The sequence below is a fragment of the Myxocyprinus asiaticus genome, chromosome 17, assembly GCF_019703515.2.
Source record: "Myxocyprinus asiaticus isolate MX2 ecotype Aquarium Trade chromosome 17, UBuf_Myxa_2, whole genome shotgun sequence".
NCBI lineage: Eukaryota > Metazoa > Chordata > Actinopteri > Cypriniformes > Catostomidae > Myxocyprinus > Myxocyprinus asiaticus.
The window spans coordinates 25,419,489-25,441,308 of NC_059360.1; the positions used below are offsets into that span (position 1 = coordinate 25,419,489).

Sequence of the window (21,820 nt, forward strand, 5' to 3'; positions counted from 1 at the left end):
TAATGAGTGTTTTCAAATCTGTGGGCATCTTCAAACCGGGATGGGCGTTTCTAAACTATCCAGTGAAAGTAGGGAATCTCAATGTAGTAATCAGTGGGCGTTTCCAAACCAGGATGAGCATTTCTAAACTATCCAATGAAAGTAGAGAATCTCAATGGTTTGAAAACACCCACTGATTGGGAAAAGCCCATTTTTGTTTTGCAGAGACATAAGTCTGCGACATAGCAACATTGGCTCAACCAATTGCATGAATTTGGGCCAGAATGTCTTATTTTACCATCGACCATTGGAAGACAAGGGAGTGTTTGGGAAACCAGTTTTAAAACAGTCATTATTTTTCCAGTTCCATTCAATACCACTAGTGGCGCTAAAATGACACACTGCAGCTTTAAGGGAAGAAAATTAATGGCTGGACATAATTCATATTTTACCACAAAATGATTAATGTCATATTTGTATACTGATATTGGTTTAATTTTTTTCCAGCATTATTAAAATTTCAGTATTTTCTAAGGCAGTGCTATATCATAAATATATGTCTTTTCCACTCCCAACTCTGTAGCTGTGAACTCCATGTACGATTAGCCTGTCCTCAGCCACTGCAGCCTGTCCCGGTACCCTGTGCCATTGGCCCTGCGGAAATCAAGTTCTTTGGGATGGGGCAGAGCTTTAACATAACAGGCCTACTACCCTATGCCAACTATGAGCTTTGTGTGGTCTCTTATAATAACATGGGCAGCACTGTGTCCGACTGGGTCTCCATCACCACACTCAAAGAGCGTAAGGACTCTCTCTCTCTCATGTTATCTTACTCTTTCTTCTCACACCTACCTGATCAATTGCTTACTATATAGCTATTATATTATAATGTGGACTTGACATTAATGTATATCATGTGAAATTCCTTAAAATGTTTTACTATATACTTCAGAATAATATGACATGTCTGCTCTCTTTTTGTTTTCGTATAGAACCTCAGTATAAGGAGCCATTTGTGGTGCACAGTAACCTCACCACAGTGTTTTTGGACTGGAGTGGCTCTTTCTCTCTGAATGGGCCTTTGAGAGAATACACTCTCACCGAGAACAACCTGCGCATCTACAGCGGCTTCCACAGCTCACTACATATCCCACGCACCTCTGACAAAAGTATGACCACACAGTTCAAATTTCCTGAAGCTCTGTTTTGGTCACAATTGTTGTCACACAGCTGTTTCAAAGTCTGAATTGCTTTCTCTCTTACTCCGAAACTCATTGATTCTCTGTCATTGTCCCCCTCCCTCCTCATCTCCAACCTCTGCTTCCTCTCTTCAGCCTTTGTCTTTCAGGTTATCTGCACCACAGACAGCGGCAGTGCCAGCTCCCCTGTCATTAAATACAACACAGCCACTGGTGTAGGTATGTCTCCTCAGGCCTGGCAGGTGAAGGTGACTCCTCATTATTATGGAGAAATTGGGCAGTGTCTCCACTCTGTCTGAGGAGAGCTGTTACTCTGCCAGTAGCACTGTTGCAAACTTACAGTCTACATCATAGTGCTTATGATGCAGCAAACAATGTTCTGCAGGGTCCAAAATTAACACTAATCAAGAGACACATAAAAAGTAAAAACCGGTTTTGGCAAGTAAGTAAAATGCCAGTTGACTGGTAACATTACTAGGAAATGCAAAGTAATGGGGAGACCGGTTGGTGGGCAGCAGGGGTTGGTTGGCATAGAGTTCATTTCTGGTAATATTGAAATTATTTTTACAAAAGTGTAACATCTAAATTTTCACTTTCTTGACCTACACTGATTGATTCTGTCAAGGCATCTGAATGTTAAAATCTGTTATTGTGAAGACAGCTTTTCATTTTATGTATGTCAAAACAAAAATTAAAATTATATGCTAAAAATGTTATAGAAATAATACCAAGAAAGATTTTTTAAATATATACATTGTAGTTAATAGTGATTAACATCATCTATCAAAAGAGTGTGTACTGTGGTTGGTTAGCACATTGATTTTGGGTGGGTTATCACACTGGGTATAAAAAAATATAATAATTCCTAACCTTCATACACAATATTTACCATCTAAATACCTGTAAATACACACATATATAACATACAATAATTTATAATATTATTATTATTATTATTATTAGGCCTATTACACATACACACGGTTCAAGCCAAGTCAATGATCCTTTCATTTACATTATGTGATTAAAACTGTTTTACATTTATATAAAAACAAGTGTAAGTAAAGATTTATATATTTATACAGCTTTATATAAGTATAAAGTGTTCATATTAATTCCAAACTTAAATTTTGTATATATTAATCATAATCATATTAATAAAATCATATTAATTACAAAATCATTACTCATAACAATGATAGAAGACAAAAATGTGTTGTCCTGGTTTAAAATAAACTGTTTTTTTTTTTTTCTGTGTGATGCTTCTCTCTTAAAACTAGAGTGTTTTAATTCTGTGCCAACCAACCCCACAACATGGGGTTGGTTGGCACAAATGCACAACATAACTTTGACCATTAAGTAACAAAAGTCAATAAATATTTGGTGACTGATTGTGTTTGTTTTCTACCTAAGAACTTAAGATTTCATTTGCACCTACTTGGGGTATCTTAACGTTTGTTCCACCAGAGATATTCAACGAAGTATGAAAAGTGTGCCAACCAACCCCGGTCTCCCCTACTATAATAGTTAAAGTCACAATGTACAAATAAAATTAAATGAAACTCCAGGTTTTGTTGCAAATTGTGTGTTGCAAATTCTGACAACTTTTACCTTCATGGAAAATGCACCCTCAGACGTTGAGCTAGCGTGCAAAATGTTTTTGTTTGTTTGTTTGTTTTTGCTTTTCTTTGCATTCCTTTGTTTTGACTTCATATTTTCAGAAATCCATGTGGTGAAACATTCCTGGTATTAATCGCCCAAAATGAAAATATAAGGAACAAAATAAAAATAGGTCTAAATGTTTTTGTTACAGGTGTTGTTTTCACAAACAGTTCTCAGCCAGTCATTTTTTTTTTCTAGCTAAATACAAAATTATGTTTTACATTTTACATTGTGTTGTACAGCATTCTGAAGACTTTGAAATTATTTATAACCATACAGTACATAGCAGTACCTTGTGAGTTAATACGGAAATAAATAAATGGCCTACTAGCAGCTAGTAGATGACAGACATTTAAAACTAAATGCTGTAAATATTCTATGAGTTTTGTCTGATCTGTGCATCTCAATGGTTCCCCACAGATGCTGTGGAGTCCAATTCAGGAGGTAAAACAGGTTTGTATGGGGTTGAATACAGGTTCTACTCCGAGCTGTGGTTTATCATTCTCATGGCCTTTCTGGGACTGCTGCTGTTGGCTCTGTTGATTGGTCTGCTACTTAGAAGAGCCCTGAACAAACCCCCCTTCATCAGAGAGAGACCTCCAATAGTGCCCCTGCAGAGGAGAAGTACCAAGTATCCACCTAATGACTCCTATCTGGTGAGAGAGCAGATACAGTTATTATCATTAAATCTTGATATACTTTATACTAGCATTCTAATGCTAACTATAGCAGACTTCTTTTCTTCTTATAACTATGTAATAACAGTCGCCTACACATTACAATAATATAGCTGGAATGCAAAATATCTAGATTTTTCTTTTAAATTATGCTTGCATTCAAGAAAAAAATTTACTCAAAACTGCAATATGTACTTTCTTCAAATATCCAGAAGAGGCAGTGCTAACATTTTTCTTGCTTTTGCCACTGTATGGTGATGTCATAGGACACTGAAAAAATTAAGTTCATGTATATTAAAATACAGTATACTGTAATATATAAATACTGCACTGTAAGTGTTGGGTCTGTGCGAGCCTTCTATTTATAGCTGTGTCCCACCCCCACACTTTTAAAATGACTGCTAGGCCCCTGCTGTGTAGGAAAATATGGAGGACTGTAACGTTCAGTGATATGTTTACCATGGGCACTAGGGGGCAGGCAAGCATTGTTATATTATAAGGTAACGTCATAGGGACACAGATAGGACAGGAGAATATGTTTACCAGGATAAAGCATTTTAATAGCTGTAAAGAGCATTGACAGTAATTGATTGTTGAAATAATCTGTGCAGTTCTGTTTAAATACTAATACTAAGGTCCAAATCATAAAACGTTGAATAAACATCAGCAACATATATGATAACTTTATCTCCTTGTCTGTCCTCTGAAATCCAGCTGAACACTTCTTCCCTTTTAACATCTCCTTTCCTCTTTAAATCTACCGTCTCCTCTTTTAACTCAATCTGTCCTGGCTTGTGCTTGCTGCTCCAGAGACCTTCCTCTGAGCTCTGCTCTAACCATGCTTCCACTGCTCTGCTTCAGCCTGATGGACTGGACATGGTAAGGACTCATGCAAACCCCCATTCCTCTCTTTTTTTCCTCTCCTTCCCAGTTTGACAGTGTACCGGACTCCTCCTGCAGGATAACGCTAAAGCGTTTTGCCATGCACGCCGAGGTACAGGGCTCTGATGGAACTGTGCTTTCTTCTCTGATGTGCATTTGAGAATAGATCATTACCATTGCATGCTGCATTGGCATGTTTTGACTTTCTGCTCATGAATGCTTGTGTTTCTGAATTATCTTCTTTTTGTATTTTGTTTAGCGTTTTGTATTACCCACAGTTAAAGTAATAGTTCACCCGATAAATAAATTTTCTTTCATCATTCACTCACCCTCATGCTGTTACAAACCTGTATGATTTTCTTTCTTCCGTGGAGCACAAAAGGAGAAGTTTAGCAGAATGTTGACACTGCACATTTCCATACAATGAAAGTGAGTAGTGACAAGGAGCTTTCAAGCTCCAAAAATTACAAAAAGCATCATAAAAGTATCATGAAAGTAGTCCACTTAAATTGTGCACTATATGCTACTGCCATACGATAGCTTTGTGTAAGAAACTGAGTAAAAATCACTGAAGACTGAAGTCTATATATGTCAAGGTGGTGTGTCAAGATGTGTCACACCTGGTTTGACATCAGTGATGTCAAACGTCATTGATTCTGGTGTGTCTTGTAACCGATTGTGACATGCCAAATTTGAATATCCACATATTCAAATAATTCAAATGAGATTTAAAAGCAACAACAGAGGGGAATATTTTCTATGAATAACAACTTAAATTACATTCTGTTAACATAAAGATATCAACTATGGCTACAGAAGTATACTTGAAATATAGAACAAGAGTCATATGGACTACTTTTGTGGTGCTTTTTGTGAGTTTTGAAGCTTGACGTCACCATTCACTTTCATTGTATGGAAAAGAGCAGCACAAACACCCTGCCTAATCCGTCCTCTTTTGGTCTACAGAAGAATGAAATTGATACAGGTTTGGAAAGACATGAAGGTCAGTAAATGATGATATAATTTTCATTTTGGGTGAATTATCCCTTTAAGCAAGTGGGATTTCTGGCAGAATGTGTACTACTGGTGATAAAGGCAGGATAAATTACTCTTATCATCGTCAGCATTGTTATTAACCTCACGATACATTACATTCCTCAATCAATGGCTTGTTTTTGATGTCTTCTCATCTATCTTAAACTCGCCGCTGCATGGTGATTGAGAGTGTATGCAGTGATGTGGGTATTTGGGCTTTGCTTTGGGTAACAGTCATTGTGAATCTGCATTATCAGGGTTTGACTGACACTAAGATCGGAGGCACCAACACCTGCAACAGCTACCAGGCCTCCATGTCTGTGCTGCGTGTTCCCAGTCAGAGCCAGCTCAGCAATGCCTATTCTCAGAATTCTTTGCATCGGAGTGTCAGTCAGCTAATCGACACTCAAGATAAGAAATCTCTGGGCGGTGAAGCGTGGAATGCTGACCTGCATGGCACTGACAGTGGCATGGTGAGATGATGGGGTGTTATATTTGTGTAACTGCCATGATACAATATGCATGTGAAAGTGATAATGTACCATGTTGTGCAGCTGAAGCCAACTGCACCAGTTCCTTTAAAGTGATAGTTCATCCAAAAGTTCAAATTCTGTCATAATTTTTTCACCCACGTAATTCCACACCCGTATGACTTGAATGCATAAGGACAAATTTTTTATGAATATCTTGGTGCATCTATTCAGTAATGGCAATTGTTAGTGATTCACTTCAAAGCTTTTTTAAAGGACCCAAAAGTATCATAAAAGTAGTCCATTTGGCTTGTGCATCACATTCCAGGTCTTCTGAAGCCAGGCACTAGGATTTAGTAAGAAACAACCCGAAATATAAGTCATTTTGAAAAAAAACGGACTGGGATATAGATTAAAGTTTTTCCTTTTGTGTTGCGCACAAGAAAGGAAATCATACAGGTTTGGAACTATATGAGGGTGAGTAAATTATGATGAAATTTTCATTTTTGGTTGAACTATTACTTTAAATGTAAGTCTTCCTGGTTGATGCATGCTTACTAGCAGTTTCCATTTAGCCATAATCAAACTGGGTTAGTTCATTTGCCTTGGAAGAAATTGTACCATTTCATAATGTCTTTTTACTGTTTTTTTTTTTGTGTTTTTTTTCAGTATGTGGGGGATGATGAGTTTGTGGAGGCAATGAAAAGCTACAGCTCGGTGAAGGAGCAGACCATGTTTACAGACACTCACTTGTAAAGCTTTCACACATGCACACACATACATTTACTTGGCTATTTAAATGAGGACATACGATAGACTTCTATTGTTTTTATAGAATGATAATTATAAATGATACAGAATAACCTTAACCCTACCTCTGAACGTTAACTTCTTATATGTTTTTATATATACAGTTGTTCTCAAAAGTTTGCATAACCTGGCAGAAATTGTGAAATTTTGGCATTGATTTTGAAAATACAACCACACCGTCTTTTTCCAGAGCAGCCTGTATTTCTCCTGAGGTTACCTGGGGGTTTTTCTTTGTATCCCGAACAATTCTTCTGGCAGTTGTGGCTGAAATCTTTCTTGGTCTACCTGACCTTGGCTTGGTATCAAGAGATCCCTGAATTTTCCACTTCTTAATAAGTGATTGAACAGTACTGACTGGCATTTTCAAGGCTTTGGATATCTTTTTATATCCTTTTCCATCTTTATAAAGTTCCATTACCTTGTTACGCAGGTCTTTTGACAGTTCTTTTCTGCTCCCCATGGCTCAGTATCTAGCCTGCTCAGTGCATCCACGTGAGAGCTAACAAACTCATTGACTATTTATACACAGACACTAATTGCAATTTAAAAAGCCACAGGTGTGGGAAATTAACCTTTAATTGCCATTTAAACCTGTGTGTGTCAACTTGTGTGTCTGTAACAAGGCCAAACATTCAAAGGTATGTAAACTTTTGATCAGGGCCATTTGGGTGATTTCTGTTATCATTATGATTTAAAAAGGAGCTAAACAACTATGTGATAATAAATGGCTTCATATGATCATTATCCTTAAATAAAAGACAGTTTTTTTGCATGATCAGTCATATTTTCAAAATCAATGCCAAAATTTCACAATTTCTGCCAGGCTATGCAAACTTTTGAGCACAACTGTGTATACACATTTCCAAATGTCCCTAAATGGAGGTTTTGTCAGATATAGTTAACTTTTGAGAATATTTTTATCAACATTTACTCCAATACTTACTCCAGTTTACTTTATTTACATCTGAAAAATGGATATGTTGAATATGTTATCACATTCACAACAACAAAAACTTTATTAGGGTTTGACAGTTATAAATATATTGTATCTTGGATTCAGAGAAAAACATAAATCATTTGTTTGGAAAGTGCCTTCATTTGGTTTGCCTGACCATGAAAAATATTGTAGTGGAATGTATCAGTTATTCATCATGCTGGAACTTTTTTATTAGTCAGAGATGTTATGGTCACTTATTAATGTGCATACTATGTTTCCTTTTCTCAGCAAATGTTGCAAGTGTTGACTACTTCTTAAAGGAATCGCTCAACCAAAAAGTTCATCGTTTACTCACCATCATGCCATCCCAGATGTGTGACTTTCTATCTTCTGCTGAACACAAACTAAGATTTTTAGAAGAATATCTCAGCTCTGTAGGTCCTCACAATGCAATTGAATGGGTACAAACATTTTGAAGCTCCAAAAAGCACATAAGGCAGCGTAAAGGTAATCCATAATTACACAAATATTGATCTGTTTCTCACCCACACCTATCATATTGCTTCTGAAGATATGGATTTAACCACTTGGGTCTTATGGATTACTTTTATGCTGCCTTTATATGATTTTGGAGCTTCAAAATTTTAGTACCCATTCACTTCCATTGTATGGACCTACAGACCTGAAATATTCTCCTAAAAATCTTAATTTGTATCCAGCAGAAAAGAAAGTCAAACACATCTGGGATGGCATGAGGGTGAGTAAAGGATGAGAGAATTTTCATTTTTGGGTGAACTATCCCTTTAAGCTATGTGCAGCTCTGACGTCCCCTCTTAATCTTAAGAACAACTTGTTTACTTTTGTTAAAACCCATTTTTATTAGTTTCAATCAACCATTGGCAATACTTACTCAGACACACTAAACTGAAATATTTACTCAACCATGCTCTTATAATCTCTTATATCATGTTCTCACAAGCCTTGACCTAATGAATAATTTAGGGGAGGTGAAGACTTGCAGGATGGAATAAATTAATCTGGCAATATACTTGGATTGAGATTTTTGTTTTATCCCAGATTTCATAATTTTAACTGATGTATTAAACATCATTTATCTTTTCTATAATTTGTGCTTAGCATTGATGCACAGTATACCCTTTGGTAAATAGCACTACATTATTAAAGCTATAAATGGAAACTTTTGACTGGCTGTGTAGTTATGAAATATTACCGTAATCATAAAGTATTAATGTACACATAGTCTGACACATGAATGGGGGAGGTAGCTAATCCAGTAGACATGTCTTATACTGTCTGTGTTAATGGAAATTTTAGCTAATGTGGTGTTGTGCCTGTTAAACTGAGCAATAGAGTGTAAACATTTGTGATGATGCCAACGGATCAAGTGTCTTAAACGTGTGAGTTAAACTTGTTGTCAATGTCACATGTTGATGTTAGGTGTGTGTGGTATGTGTTTTTCAGTAACAGATGTTGTTTTAAACCTGTAGAGTGTGAATATATTTAATTGTACATTATAAGTTAGTATTATAAATTACATGTACATTAGCAAAATGAAACTGAATTATCCTATAAAGCACATTTTTTTTTTTTTTTTTTTTTAAGATTATCAGTATTATTTATTGTTGCAATAATTTATTTTTAATTGTTTTTATTTAATTAAAAGTTCTTCCTCAGAGGTTTTAGCAGTAGCTGTGGTGTATTGTACTCTGGAACAACTGCTCCTATAGTTGAACAATAATTGATATAGAAAGATGTGAAATGTTCAAGTTGTGTTTGCATTGTCGATGTGTCCATATTATTAAAAAAAGACTGAGAAGTTGCTACGTTTGGTTACTTTATTGTGTCATTGGAAATGTACAGATACTGAGTACCAATATGTAGAGCATGTACCAATAACAGTTTCAGTCTGATTCCACACCTGCACTTTTAGACATGCATCATGTAACATGAACTGTCATTTCCTGTAAGTCTATTCCAACTAGCAACATTATGATCCATGTGTAGCAGCAGGCAAGTGAGGCCAGTTAACCTACAACTATTCTTGTTAGATAAAACATCAATTCTGTATATTGACCCATCTTGCAGACAGTTACAGGCAGAAAACACAGAAATCAGGTTGTAACAGTATTTCTGAAAGCAAGCATAAAGTGTTACACTCTTAACAGACAACATGAAATGATCAATGACATGAAAAGCCTATATTTGATTATACTTTTATTTTTTCTTGACCACAATTATGTATATTTAAGACTTAAAGTCAAGGCCTTGACAAATCATTAGTGCAAATTAATCAGAAATTGTTTCAGGCTTCATACCATTTTAATAATTATAACAACCTACATGTAGGAGCTAAACAATCATAACAAATTAGGGAATTGTAAAATGACTTCCAGAATACCAGGATTCCATAAAATGTATAAACTACATACTGTATTTTTTTAAGAAGTGTCAAATGAGTATTATTTAATTCAGCTATATAGCCTACGATCAGCAATGTCACTATGGAAATGACTACTCTGATTGCATAGCATAAATTAGGAACTTCCTTCATATAATTTCAGTACTTTTTTAATGGCTATGATTCAGATATAATACAATAGAAACAATAACCTCACTTAGCAAAATATAGATTTACATTAATAGACTCTATTGGATGTGTATCATCGATATATAGATATATAATGTACATTTATCTCTGGAGGTATGAAACTTGTACACAAAGTGTTGAGGATAGTAAAGAAAGTGACTATGCTCATCTGTCGGCATAACAAAATTACCTTCATGTAAACATAATTCTTTACTATATATTCTTTACAATATGAGTGCTGAAAATGATAAAATGATGCTTTGTGATTAAATTATTCACAACCTGATGATTTAGGAGGCCTGTTCAGATGTACAGTAGCATTCTTAATGCAGACCCTAATCCATTAGTTCAAACTGTATATTATTATTTTGAAACTGGCAACTGTCTTCAGATCTTAATCTTTTATAATTTAACATGTCCTGTGAGAGGGCAAGCAAGGGTGTTATATCACAAGTTACCAAATTCAAGTTTTAATTAGGTAACACGTTTCAATAAGGTTGTATTCGTTAACATTAGTTAACTATGAACTAACAATGAACAATACTTTTTTGGAATTTATTATCCTTGGATAATGTTCATTCTAATATACAGTATACTTGTACATTTTTATAAAGTTATATATGTTAACATTACTTAATGCATTAGGAACTTACATGAACTAACAATGAAAAATAGTATTTTCATTAATGAACACTAACCAAGAATAATGAATGCTGTAAAAGTATATATATATATATATATATATATATATATAATGTATATACAGGTGCATCTCAATAAATTAGAATGTCGTGGAAAAGTTCATTTATTTCAGTAATTCAACTCAAATTGTGAAACTCGTGTATTAAATAAATTCAATGCAGACAGACTGAAGTAGTTTAAGTCTTTGGTTCTTTTAATTGTGATGATTTTGGCTCACATTTAACAAAAACCCACCAATTCACTATCTCAACAAATTAGAATATTTTGACATGCCAATCAGCTAATCAACTCAAAACACCTGCAAAGGTTTCCTGAGCCTTCAAAATGGTCTCTCAGTTTGGTTCACTAGGCTACACAATCATGGGGAAGGCTGCTGATCTGACAGTTGTCCAGAAGACAATCATTGACACCCTTCACAAGGAGGGTAAGCCACAAACATTCATTGCCAAAGAAGCTGGCTGTTCACAGAGTGCTGTGTCCAAGCATGTTAACAGAAAGTTGAGTGGAAGGAAAAAGTGTTGAAGAAAAAGATGCACAACCAACCGAGAGAACCGCAGCCTTATGATTGTCAAGCAAAATCGATTCAAGAATTTGGGTGAACTTCACAAGGAATGGACTGAGGCTGGGGTCAAGGCATCAAGACACAGACATGTCAAGGAATTTGGCTACAGTTGTCGTATTCCTCTTGTTAAGCCACTCCTGAACCACATACAACATCAGAGGCGTCTTATCTGGCTAAGGAGAAGAAGAACTGGACTGTTGCCCAGTGGTCCAAAGTCCTCTTTTCAGATGAGAGCAAGTTTTGTATTTCATTTGGAAACCAAGTTCCTAGAGTCTGGAGGAAGGGTGGAGAAGCTCATAGCCCAAGTTGCTTGAAGTCCAGTGTTAAGTTTCCACAGTCTGTGATGATTTGGGGTGCAATGTCATCTGCTGGTGTTGGTCCATTGTGTTTTTTCAAAACCAAAGTCACTGCACCCGTTTACCAAGAAATTTTGGAGCACTTCATGCTTCCTTCTGCTGACTAGCTGTTTAAAGATGCTGATTTCATTTTCCAGCAGGATTTGGCACCTGCCCACACTGCCAGAAGCACCAAAAGTTGGTTAAATGACCATGGTGTTGGTGTGCTTGACTGGCCAGCAAACTCACCAGACCTGAACCCCATAGAGAATCTATGGGGTATTGTCAAGAGGAAAATGAGAAACAAGAGACCAAAAAATGCAGATGAGCTGAAGGCCACTCTCAAAGAAACCTGGGCTTCCATACCACCTCAGCAGTGCCACAAACTGATCACCTCCATGCCACGCCAAATTGAGGCAGTAATTAAAGCAAAAGGAGCCCCTACCAAGTATTGAGTACATATACAGTAAATGAACATACTTTCCAGAAGGCTAACAATTCACTAAAAATGTTTTTTTTTATTGGTCTTATGATGTATTCTAATTTGTTGAGATAGTGAATTGGTGGGTTTTTGTTAAATGTGAGCCAAAATCATCACAATTAAAAGAACCAAAGACTTAAACTACTTCAGTCTGTGTGCACTGAATTTATTTAATACATGAGTTTCACAATTTGAGTTGAATTACTGAAATAAATGAACTTTTCCACGACATTCTAATTTATTGAGATGCACCTGTATGTGTGTGTGTGTGTGTATATATATACATATATATATACACACACACACACACACACATATATACATTATATATATATATATACTTTTACAGCATTCATTATTCTTGGTTAGTGTTCATTAATGAAAATACTATTTTCATTGTTAGTTCATGTTAGTTCCTAATGCATTAAGTAATGTTAACATATATAACTTTATAAAAATGTACAAGTATACAAAAACTTTGCCTTATCCTAGTTTAATTTGCAAACAGTAAGTTTAGTAAACTACATTACTACATTAACTATAAGCTTACTTATAAAACTATAAGTAAGCCATTCATAGAATGACCTCCCAAGAGTGTAAAATGTACCTTTGTAGTGTTCCCAAAACCAATGCTGTGAACCTGTTTAACCAAACAATGTGTGGGTCGGGTAGAATAAGGCAGTAGAAGTGTTTGGGAAACCAGTTTGGAAACAATTATCATTTTTGCAATTCCTATTTAAAGTATACACTTCACCTGTAAGTTATATCACCAGTAATTTAGTCAGTCTGTGATAGTTAAAATAATGCATGATGCTAATGTTTACATTTGGGAATTTGAATTTGTTACTCCAATAATTTAGTTATCATAATGTCCCTCTTATTTTGGTTTCACTTAAATCAGTTGCATAATGTAATGAAATAACCACCACACGTCTATGAGAAAGAGAAAAAAAATGGATATCACTCAAGAACAGAAGCTATCCAAATAAGAAAAAGGCACTAAATGGATAGAGCAAGCAAAAATCCCTTTTATGAAATGCAATATGAAAGGCTTATCATTCCTGCATCCCTCATGGCAACATTTAATTCTAATCTTCATTTAAAACCTGTTCATGAGTTGTAGTTTATCCGTTGAATCCTCATTTCATTATAAATGGATAAAAAAGTGCATTGCAGTGTTTACAAAGGTACTGTTAGTGGATAGTAGCATCAGCATGATAATAGTTTAAAAAAGCAACTTAAAAGAACTCGGAAATAAGTGATTAGCGTTCCATTATGCAAACAAATTGGATAAAATTACTTTTTGTAGGTTTTGTATTAAAGGTGCATGCATACAAACTGCAAATGTTATGTGATATGATCTTTTACAATTTTCAAAATTTCACAGCTTACATTATTTCCAATATGTAATCTAATTAGCTCAGCGTAAACAATTCCTTGCAAATAATTGCATGTATAGCTTGTTGGTAAATTTACATCAAGGAATGAAAAGTCAAACTTAAGCAAAGATAACTAAAGCCTTGGCAAAGCCAGGAAAATAAGTTTAAGGCCCAGGTGGTGCAAGTGAAAAAAGCACATGATGTTTTTCACAAAATGGAGTTAACCAACGACTTTTAATTGAGGGAGGGAACATGAAAAAAAAAAAAAAAGGTTCTGTGAAACATCTGTACTGTATATTTTCCCTTTAATTTTGTCCACAGTAGTTGAGTTTGTTAACTGCCAGGTGATATCCTTTCTAACTCATCAACATTCACATTTACCCCTATATACTGAACACTCCTGAAATCGTCCAACCATCTTCCTTATTTAACTTGTCTGAGATTACTGTATTTGGTATGACTTGTTTTTGATAAATGTGACTTGCTTCATAATTTTGAGTCACTTTGACCCAGAAGCACATTTGATTTGCACTATAGGTAAAAAGTCTCTGCTTTCTAATAATGTAAATACTATGTTTCTACTACAAACCACTGCTGAGATATAAACATTTAAATGTTTGCTGAGACTACTGAATAAAACTCACTTGGTCAAAGTGAGTCATAAATCTGTGTAAACCATCACTCACATGCAGTGTCAGGGCCCTTGCGATGGCGTGGAGATGTGGACACTTTAGTTGGTGATGGAGAGGCAGTGCTAGATGAGTCACTGCTACCTCCATCGGCTCCTGCTAGTGGGGAGCTCAATTGTGGAACCGGAGGTGCCTTTTTCCTGCCCAGAAAATTAGTTTCAAATGCCCCTCTCCTCTTCCCTCCCTCTGGTCTGCACTCCAAAGCCCCCTCCTCCATCAAATGGGCCCTCCATCGCTGGTCTCCAGGGCTGTCTGGGGGTTTGCATGCAGCTGCAGATTGGGTTTCAGACACTCTGCTCCCCCAAAGCTCTGTGGTGGAGTTGCTTTTGTCACCATCCTCAGCACTGCTCTCCCCTGCAGATGGGCGCATCTCGTCCTCAGTGGATCCACCCTGTCCGGTGTTCTCCAGCAGGGCCTTGCTCAGGTTTAAGCTGTGGAAGTCTCGGTAGCTGTGGAAGCTCTCTGTGCGTCGAGCACGGGCCAGTAAGGGGCTCTCTCGGTACGGGCGCAAGGCTCCATAAGTGGCTGTCTCAGGGATAGGCTCTTGACCCTGCAATTGGAGACTGTAAACCACAGAAATTGTAGCACTTTGTATTAGTACATGCTTGAAAATTTAAATTCTTAAATCTAAAGACCCATAACTACATTTAAACAATACAAGTTCTCTTGACAGCATCTGTGGCATGCTGTTGATGGCTACAAAAATGTATTTTGTCACATCCCTTAGTTTGAAAAATACACAATTTAAGTCTAAAAACAACATGAAAGTATAACATTCACTAAAAAATTTTAAAATTAAAATAAAGTGGCAAAATTTTTCATTCTCTGAAAAATTTTCCAATACCTGAATAAAATTGCAATGTTTTATTGTGATATTAACAATTAAAAATTCAATCTACCCCAAAAAACAAATGACTGATAATTGCAGTATGATATTTCAGACTTGGTATTTGGATTTCATATAGATCCAATGTGTCATTTTGTGCATGTTTTGTATGCTGAACAAGCTGATGGGAATAAGCTGTTAAGGCCAAAGTATACTTTGGTTTTTCCGCATGCCGCTACATTTCGCGAACAGTGCTTGTGAGGTAAATTTTATCATCAGCACTGACTTTGTGTGTGCAGCGCAGATTGTTTAGACACACGTTGTCTGCACATGCAACTGCCGTTAACTGTGCTGAAAGAGTATCACAAGGCAGTCGAAGTGAGCATGCATCGAACACAGTGGCGGGCCATGCATTTAAAGTCTTGGCCTTCAGTGTGATTCATGCCATTAAGAAAACACAGTTTCACAATGAATAAGACACCCTATGCCTTTGGGCATCATATATTATGTCGCAGCTAACTAATAATACCAAATTACATTTTAAAAACACGTCCACACACGAAAGCCAGAACTTGAAACGACGCTTAATGCTCAAGCAAGCCTAATTTTAACTGCAGCATGACAGTTTTATGAAATGAACGTCTCCCAAACAGACATTCAAAAATCATAATTTTTCATATGAATCTACCAAGGAGGTCTATAATACCTGGAAAAATCTATATAATAATATTTGCGATTTAAATGTTGCTTGAAATAAATTTAGTTTCCTCAGGGTACACGGTTATGCTGCATTCCATTCAAGTTGGATGTGCAATTTTCCAACTTGAAATCTCCGACCATAAATGCATTCCATTCCCCGATTTTCGGAACTGCAACGCTCCCGTTAGCTTAGCAGGGGTTTGACTCTCATTAGAGATGTCTCCTAGCAACCCAACGGATAAACAATGCTGCAGCGCTAGCATTTGTGCTTCAGGTGTATGAATATCAAAAGAGATTATAATGTTTTATACACCTGTTTCTGCAGGCATTTGTTAAACAAGCTTTAATATCATGTAATGTGGAAACAAACTCATTTATGGATATTACTTAATAAAGTGAATGTTTATCACTTATTTTGTAGATTATGTTGACATGTTTGTGTGACATCATTCACCTGCATCTTGGCGAAATTGGAGTTGAGAATTTATTTCTGCACAAGCCTACAAGTTGTAATTCTGACATAAAGATGCATTCCATTGCACTTTTCCTAGTAGGAAGATGTAAAATCCGACTTTCCAAGTTGAATGGAACGCAGCTCTACTTTTCAAAACTTGATCCGACACTGAATGCTCAAGCAGCCTAATTTACACTTAGAAACTCCTGATGTTGATATAACAATGCAAAAAGCACTTACCAATTTGCTTGAAGTGAAAATCAGTCCTCCTTTCCTGTTTAATAAATTAAGCAATCACACGGTCATGCAGCAAATCTCCTATTTTTAAATCCATAAGGATCTCTTTCTTAGTGGCGATAGCGGCAGTGATGACAGCCGACTCATCAGACAGCTTGATCGTATGCTTTTCGATCTTGAATTACATACATCACTTAAAGCGTGATTGCGTCACTCAAGGCCAGCTAGAAGGCCTCTACCGGGACATATCCTAAAGATCACACCCACCAAGAACAAATAAATCAATCTGATTGGCTGATGAATCTGACAATCTGACTTTAGTTGCCCATTAATTTGCACTGTTGAGGGATTCTGAAGAAATTCTGAAGGCCTGACGGGGTAGAGCTCAAACTCACACGCTGCTTCGGGCATGCGATTTGTGAAACAGTTGTCAGGCTTCACTTGTAAGCATCAAGGAATAAATTCTGACTGGATAAACTTTAAATTTTTCTCTGTTTGTTCGTAGATTAATTAAGAGTGGAAAGCGATTGTAAATACATAGGCAAAAAGGTGATTGAGAATGAAAGGATGAAAAATATGTATTTATTTGGCATGTTAGGCCAGCAGAGAAGGCTTTGCTGGCCTTGAGAATTCGCCAATGGTCGAACACATCCGTATGGGCTTGCGGTCAAAAGAGTGTACTTTGAAAGCCTAAGCGTTCGACCATGTGTGAGACGGAGCAGCACGCAGAAAAACAAAGTATACCCCAGTTCAGGGCATTTCAAACTGGGGTCCAGGGACCCTCAGGGGGTGCAATGGGGTGCTAGGGGATCCGCAAACAATTTCTGAGAAAAAAAAAAGTGTAAAAATTTTGAAATTATTTCATCCTGGAATCAGTAGATTAATCACAATTATTTTATTGTATTGACAGTCATAGTAAGAAATAAAAGCAGAAATAAAAATAAATTGCCATATAATTTCAAATATTATGAAAAAGTAAGAAATAAGTGTTGCAATCTGTAAAGCTGCTTTGAAACAATATTTATTGTTTTATTGTATACTCAAATGTATTTATATAGTGCTTTTCACAATAAATTTAAATATTTAAAATAAAATAAAATATAATTTTTTATTATATAGGGTAGTTCCACAATAAACTTAGTTCAGGTACTAGTTCCACCATTGTGTGGAAAAATGCCTTATTTCTCTCATTAGGACGAGCTTGTTAGGGATGAGTGGAGGATGTGGTCAGACCTGGAAGAGGACTCCAGTAGTCGGCTATGTTGCAGCACAGAGGGGGCAGGGCTGATATTGGGCGTGGCACATCGAGATGTGCTCAAATCACATTGGTCAAGCAGCTTCAGAAGCTCCTCTTCAGTTGGACCTCCCACCTCTGCAAACAGATAACATAACATTTGAATTAATTTCAACCCATCAAAATCCTGGAGTTCACATTTGCGATTTTCCTATATACTACAGAGTGACTATCGTCATATGTCAGAACCTGGCTCCCGCTTGATCTTGTCGTCAACCTTATTGACTGTGTCCATGGCTGTGCTTAGGTCCCACATCTGAATGCTTCCATTTGCATGGCCAGTGAAGAGGTAACGACGGGGTCTGGAGCCCATACGGCTGGAGCCCTCACACTCTCGCACTGTGAAACATGTGATGGTGGTGCCGTCTACCGCCTGAACCTCACAGATCCTGCCGTTCAGACAGAAGAAGATCTGTAATCTGTAATACTTTACTGTTTCCCACAAAGTCACACTGGTCTTTCATAGCGCAATGTTTTAGCATGTACCTTTTCCCAGTAGAGGAAAGGCGAACAAAGAGTTTGTTGGTAATGGGAATGACTTTCTGAATGAACACCTGCTGGTCGTCTCTCTCACCAAATGGACCTGCATGGAAACAGCACATCAAATACTTAATTGAGGCTGTTGGCTCAGCGAATTGTCCATGCCTTGAGCTAGATGTCAACTTCAATAGTGCAATTTTCAAAAAGCTATGTACAAATCTCACCAATGTCATTGCCAGAGGAATAGCTGCTGTGGCTCTCCGTCTCCTCCAGTGAGATGATTTTAAAAGATGCCAGTGGAGTAGATCCTGGTTGGGTGGAGATCATGCCTCTGAACCGTGTCACCGTCCATGTGCGTACGTGGTTATTGTCAGCGCACACTTGAACATGCACAGTGCCAAATTAATTAAATTGCAATCATTTCAGTCCATTTTTGGTATGCGATCCTCTACTGAATCAGCATACAGTATGAGAGTATTTCTTACCGGACACTAAGTGCTTCTCAGAGAGCATGATCTTAATGACGGGGCTGCGGTGGACAGTGAAGGTCTGGAAGAGCTGTGGTCCAGATCCTACAGTCTCTGGATGCTGTACAATAACACGCACAGCCCCTGAGCTAGTTCCGTAAGCTATCTCAATCCAGTTCCCACTCACGCCTGCAAACAGAGCAAGATCCCTGACCAAACTTGCTCCCAGAATTTCGAGAGAATACAACAAGAGCAGCTCAATCTCTATCAACAAGATGAAGAAAATTAACTCACTGGTTTTAGGAGTTAGGTAGACACTGAGGGCTGTAATGGCATCGTTCGATGGGTCGTGGTACAGCTCTGTCACCAGCAAGTCGTTGTCCTTCATTCTCAGTGGAAACTTCTGCACGTCTGAGAGTGGAGAGAATATAGTTAAAGGAATATTCTGTGTTCAGTACGAGTTAACCTCAATCGACAGCATCTGTGGCATAATATTGATTACCACAAAAATTATTTAGACTCGTCTGTTCTTTTCTTTAAAAAAAAAAAAAAAAGTAAATATCGAGGTTACAGTGAGGCACTTACAATGGAAGTGGATGGAGCCAATTTTTTTTGGAGGGTTTGAAGTCAGAAATGTGAAGCTTATAATTTTATAAAAGCACTTACGTTAATACTCCTTTTAAAACTCATGTATTATTTGAGCTGTAAAGTTGTTTAAATTGTAATTTTTACAGTCATTTTAGGGTTTTTTGACATTACATCATCATGGCAACAAAGTTGTTAAACTGGCCATAACTTTACACAAAAAAGGTAAGAAATGTTATCAGTCTAAAATCATGATAACACACATATTGTTTATGTCTTGTTGCTATACTTTTGAAACAGTGAGTATTTTAATGTTTACTGATTGGCCCCCATTAACTTCCATTGTAAGTGCCTCACTGGAACCTTGATTTTTGCTTTTTTTAAAGGAGGAACGAGTAAAAATTATTTTTAGTGGTGATCAATATTATGCCACAAATGCTCTCGATTGAGCTTAAATTGTATTGAACCCAAAAATTCCTTTATCGTTCTCATTTAATAAACAGTGACAACATTGTAATTCAAAACACATAATGGGCAAAACAATTTGTTTGAGCTCACTCCAATACATATAACTAACAATACTTTGAAAATTAGAAAATTATGAGGATGTGAATCACAGCAGCCCATTTGTTTAATGAAATTTACATGCATTTGTAACCTATTTACTACATGACATGAGTTGCACTGATGTCTTTATGCAACTGTAATTACATTTCAACACCGATTCTGTTACTGCCGTTTTCACATCTCATTAACATCTCACGTTAAACAAAAGGAACACACTGTAAAATAGGGGAAGATAAGCTGCTTACCAATATAATAAATTGAGCCATTGTTACAGCCAAGCAAGAGGAAGGAGCCAGCCGTGTCACAGCTTGTAATGGGCACTACATCCTGCACCTGTAAAATTGATAGTACACAATGAAAATATTAGAATCGTGTCAACACATCATTAACAAACCATATGGAATGTAAAATTGGCTCTTTAGTGATGCTGAAATATTTAATGTATTAAAGGGATATTTCACCCAAAAATCCCTCATGCCATCCCAGATGTGTATGACTTTCTTTCTTCTGCTGAACACAAACAAAGGTTTTTAGAAGAATATTTCAGCTCTGCAGGTCCATACAATGTAAGTGAATGGTGACCAGAACTTTCAAGCTCCAAAAATCACATTGAGGCAGCATAAAAGTAATCCATAAGACTCCAGTGGTTTAATATGTCTTCTGAAGCAATCCAATCGCTTTGGGTGAGAAACAGATCAATATTTCATCATATCATATAATTTTTAACTATAAATTGCCACTTTCACTTTCAGAATGTGAGAGTGAAAGTGGAGATTTATATATTTAAATATTTAAGTAAAAAGGACTTAAATATTGATCTGTTTCTCACCCACACCTATCATTTAGCTTCTAAAGATATGGATTTAACCACTGGAGTCATATGGATTACTTTTATGCTGCCTTTATGTACATTTTTAGCTTGAAAGGTCTGGTCACCATTCACTTGAATTGTATGGACCTACAGAGCTGAAATATTCTTCTAAAAATCTTCGTTTATGTTCAGCAGAAGAAAGAAAGTCATACACATATGGGATGGCATGAGCGTGAGTAAATGATGAGAGAATTTTCAGTTTTTGGGTGAACTATCCCTTTAAGAAAACATGTTTATCACCAAAATTAAAACTGGAGAGACTGTTGAAGTGGAAAAAATCTGACTTCCAGTACCTGCCAATGCTGGGTAACGGCATTCCACACTCCTACTTTCCCTGTGTGACTGGTGGCAACAAGTTGACTCCCAATGAAAAACAAGGAGTCAACAGGCACTCCAAGGCTGAAAACACCTTCACAAAAACATAGAAAAAGTGAATGATTATAACACATAACAATAGACAAGAGAATGAGATTTAATTACATAATGATATAATTTCTGTACATTTCTCCCACCTATTTCACTTCCACTCCCTCCATCCTGGATACTCCAGAGTATAATGGTGCTCTCAGAAGATGCTGCAACCATCTTGTCTTTATCTCCATGTGGGCCACCCACCACTTTAGCATTAAGGGCCACCCGCTCAATGGTCCTATCCAGGTATGGGCTGGAGAACACCTGCTGCCAGCCAGATGACTCCTTTATCCTATAGACCAATCACAGTCAACATTTGGTAAGTTACAACCCTTACTATTTAATATGTATTTATAAGTCACTGGTGTGACGTGTAGCTTTACCTGTAACAAATGACAAAATGGGCATAAGCAACTACAATCCAGTTATGATGGCCAGCGACAATCAGCACCTTCCTAGGGTCGACTGGTGATCCTGTTGTAATGCAAGTGAAATAAAAAAAATAAAAAAAAACATTTAAGA

At 36.7% G+C, this 21,820-nt stretch overlaps 2 protein-coding genes across 3 annotated transcripts in view; one reads left to right on the plus strand and one right to left on the minus strand.

Moving 5' to 3' along the window:
- Positions 1-6,721, plus strand: part of ush2a (Usher syndrome 2A (autosomal recessive, mild)) — a 344,744-nt gene extending 338,023 nt beyond the window's left edge. The window contains exons 66-72 of the mRNA XM_051723371.1: positions 563-780; positions 972-1,148; positions 1,314-1,397; positions 3,261-3,496; positions 4,328-4,396; positions 5,692-5,907; positions 6,574-6,721. Of these exons, the coding sequence (XP_051579331.1) occupies positions 563-780; positions 972-1,148; positions 1,314-1,397; positions 3,261-3,496; positions 4,328-4,396; positions 5,692-5,907; positions 6,574-6,660 (1,087 nt within the window). The 3' untranslated portion in view covers positions 6,661-6,721. The remainder of the gene's footprint in view (positions 1-562; positions 781-971; positions 1,149-1,313; positions 1,398-3,260; positions 3,497-4,327; positions 4,397-5,691; positions 5,908-6,573) is intronic.
- Positions 6,722-12,768: 6,047 nt separating this feature from the next.
- LOC127455464 (BTB/POZ domain-containing protein KCTD3-like) overlaps positions 12,769-21,820 on the minus strand; it is a 29,513-nt gene continuing 20,461 nt past the window's right edge. For both annotated transcript variants that reach the window (XM_051723386.1, XM_051723387.1), the window contains exons 8-18: positions 21,682-21,772; positions 21,400-21,590; positions 21,181-21,296; positions 20,262-20,349; positions 19,159-19,275; positions 18,883-19,053; positions 18,622-18,777; positions 18,404-18,500; positions 18,107-18,306; positions 17,857-17,995; positions 12,769-14,970 (exon numbers count right to left, since the gene is read on the minus strand). In XM_051723386.1, the coding sequence (XP_051579346.1) occupies positions 14,397-14,970; positions 17,857-17,995; positions 18,107-18,306; positions 18,404-18,500; positions 18,622-18,777; positions 18,883-19,053; positions 19,159-19,275; positions 20,262-20,349; positions 21,181-21,296; positions 21,400-21,590; positions 21,682-21,772 (1,940 nt within the window). In that variant the 3' untranslated portion in view covers positions 12,769-14,396. The remainder of the gene's footprint in view (positions 14,971-17,856; positions 17,996-18,106; positions 18,307-18,403; positions 18,501-18,621; positions 18,778-18,882; positions 19,054-19,158; positions 19,276-20,261; positions 20,350-21,180; positions 21,297-21,399; positions 21,591-21,681; positions 21,773-21,820) is intronic.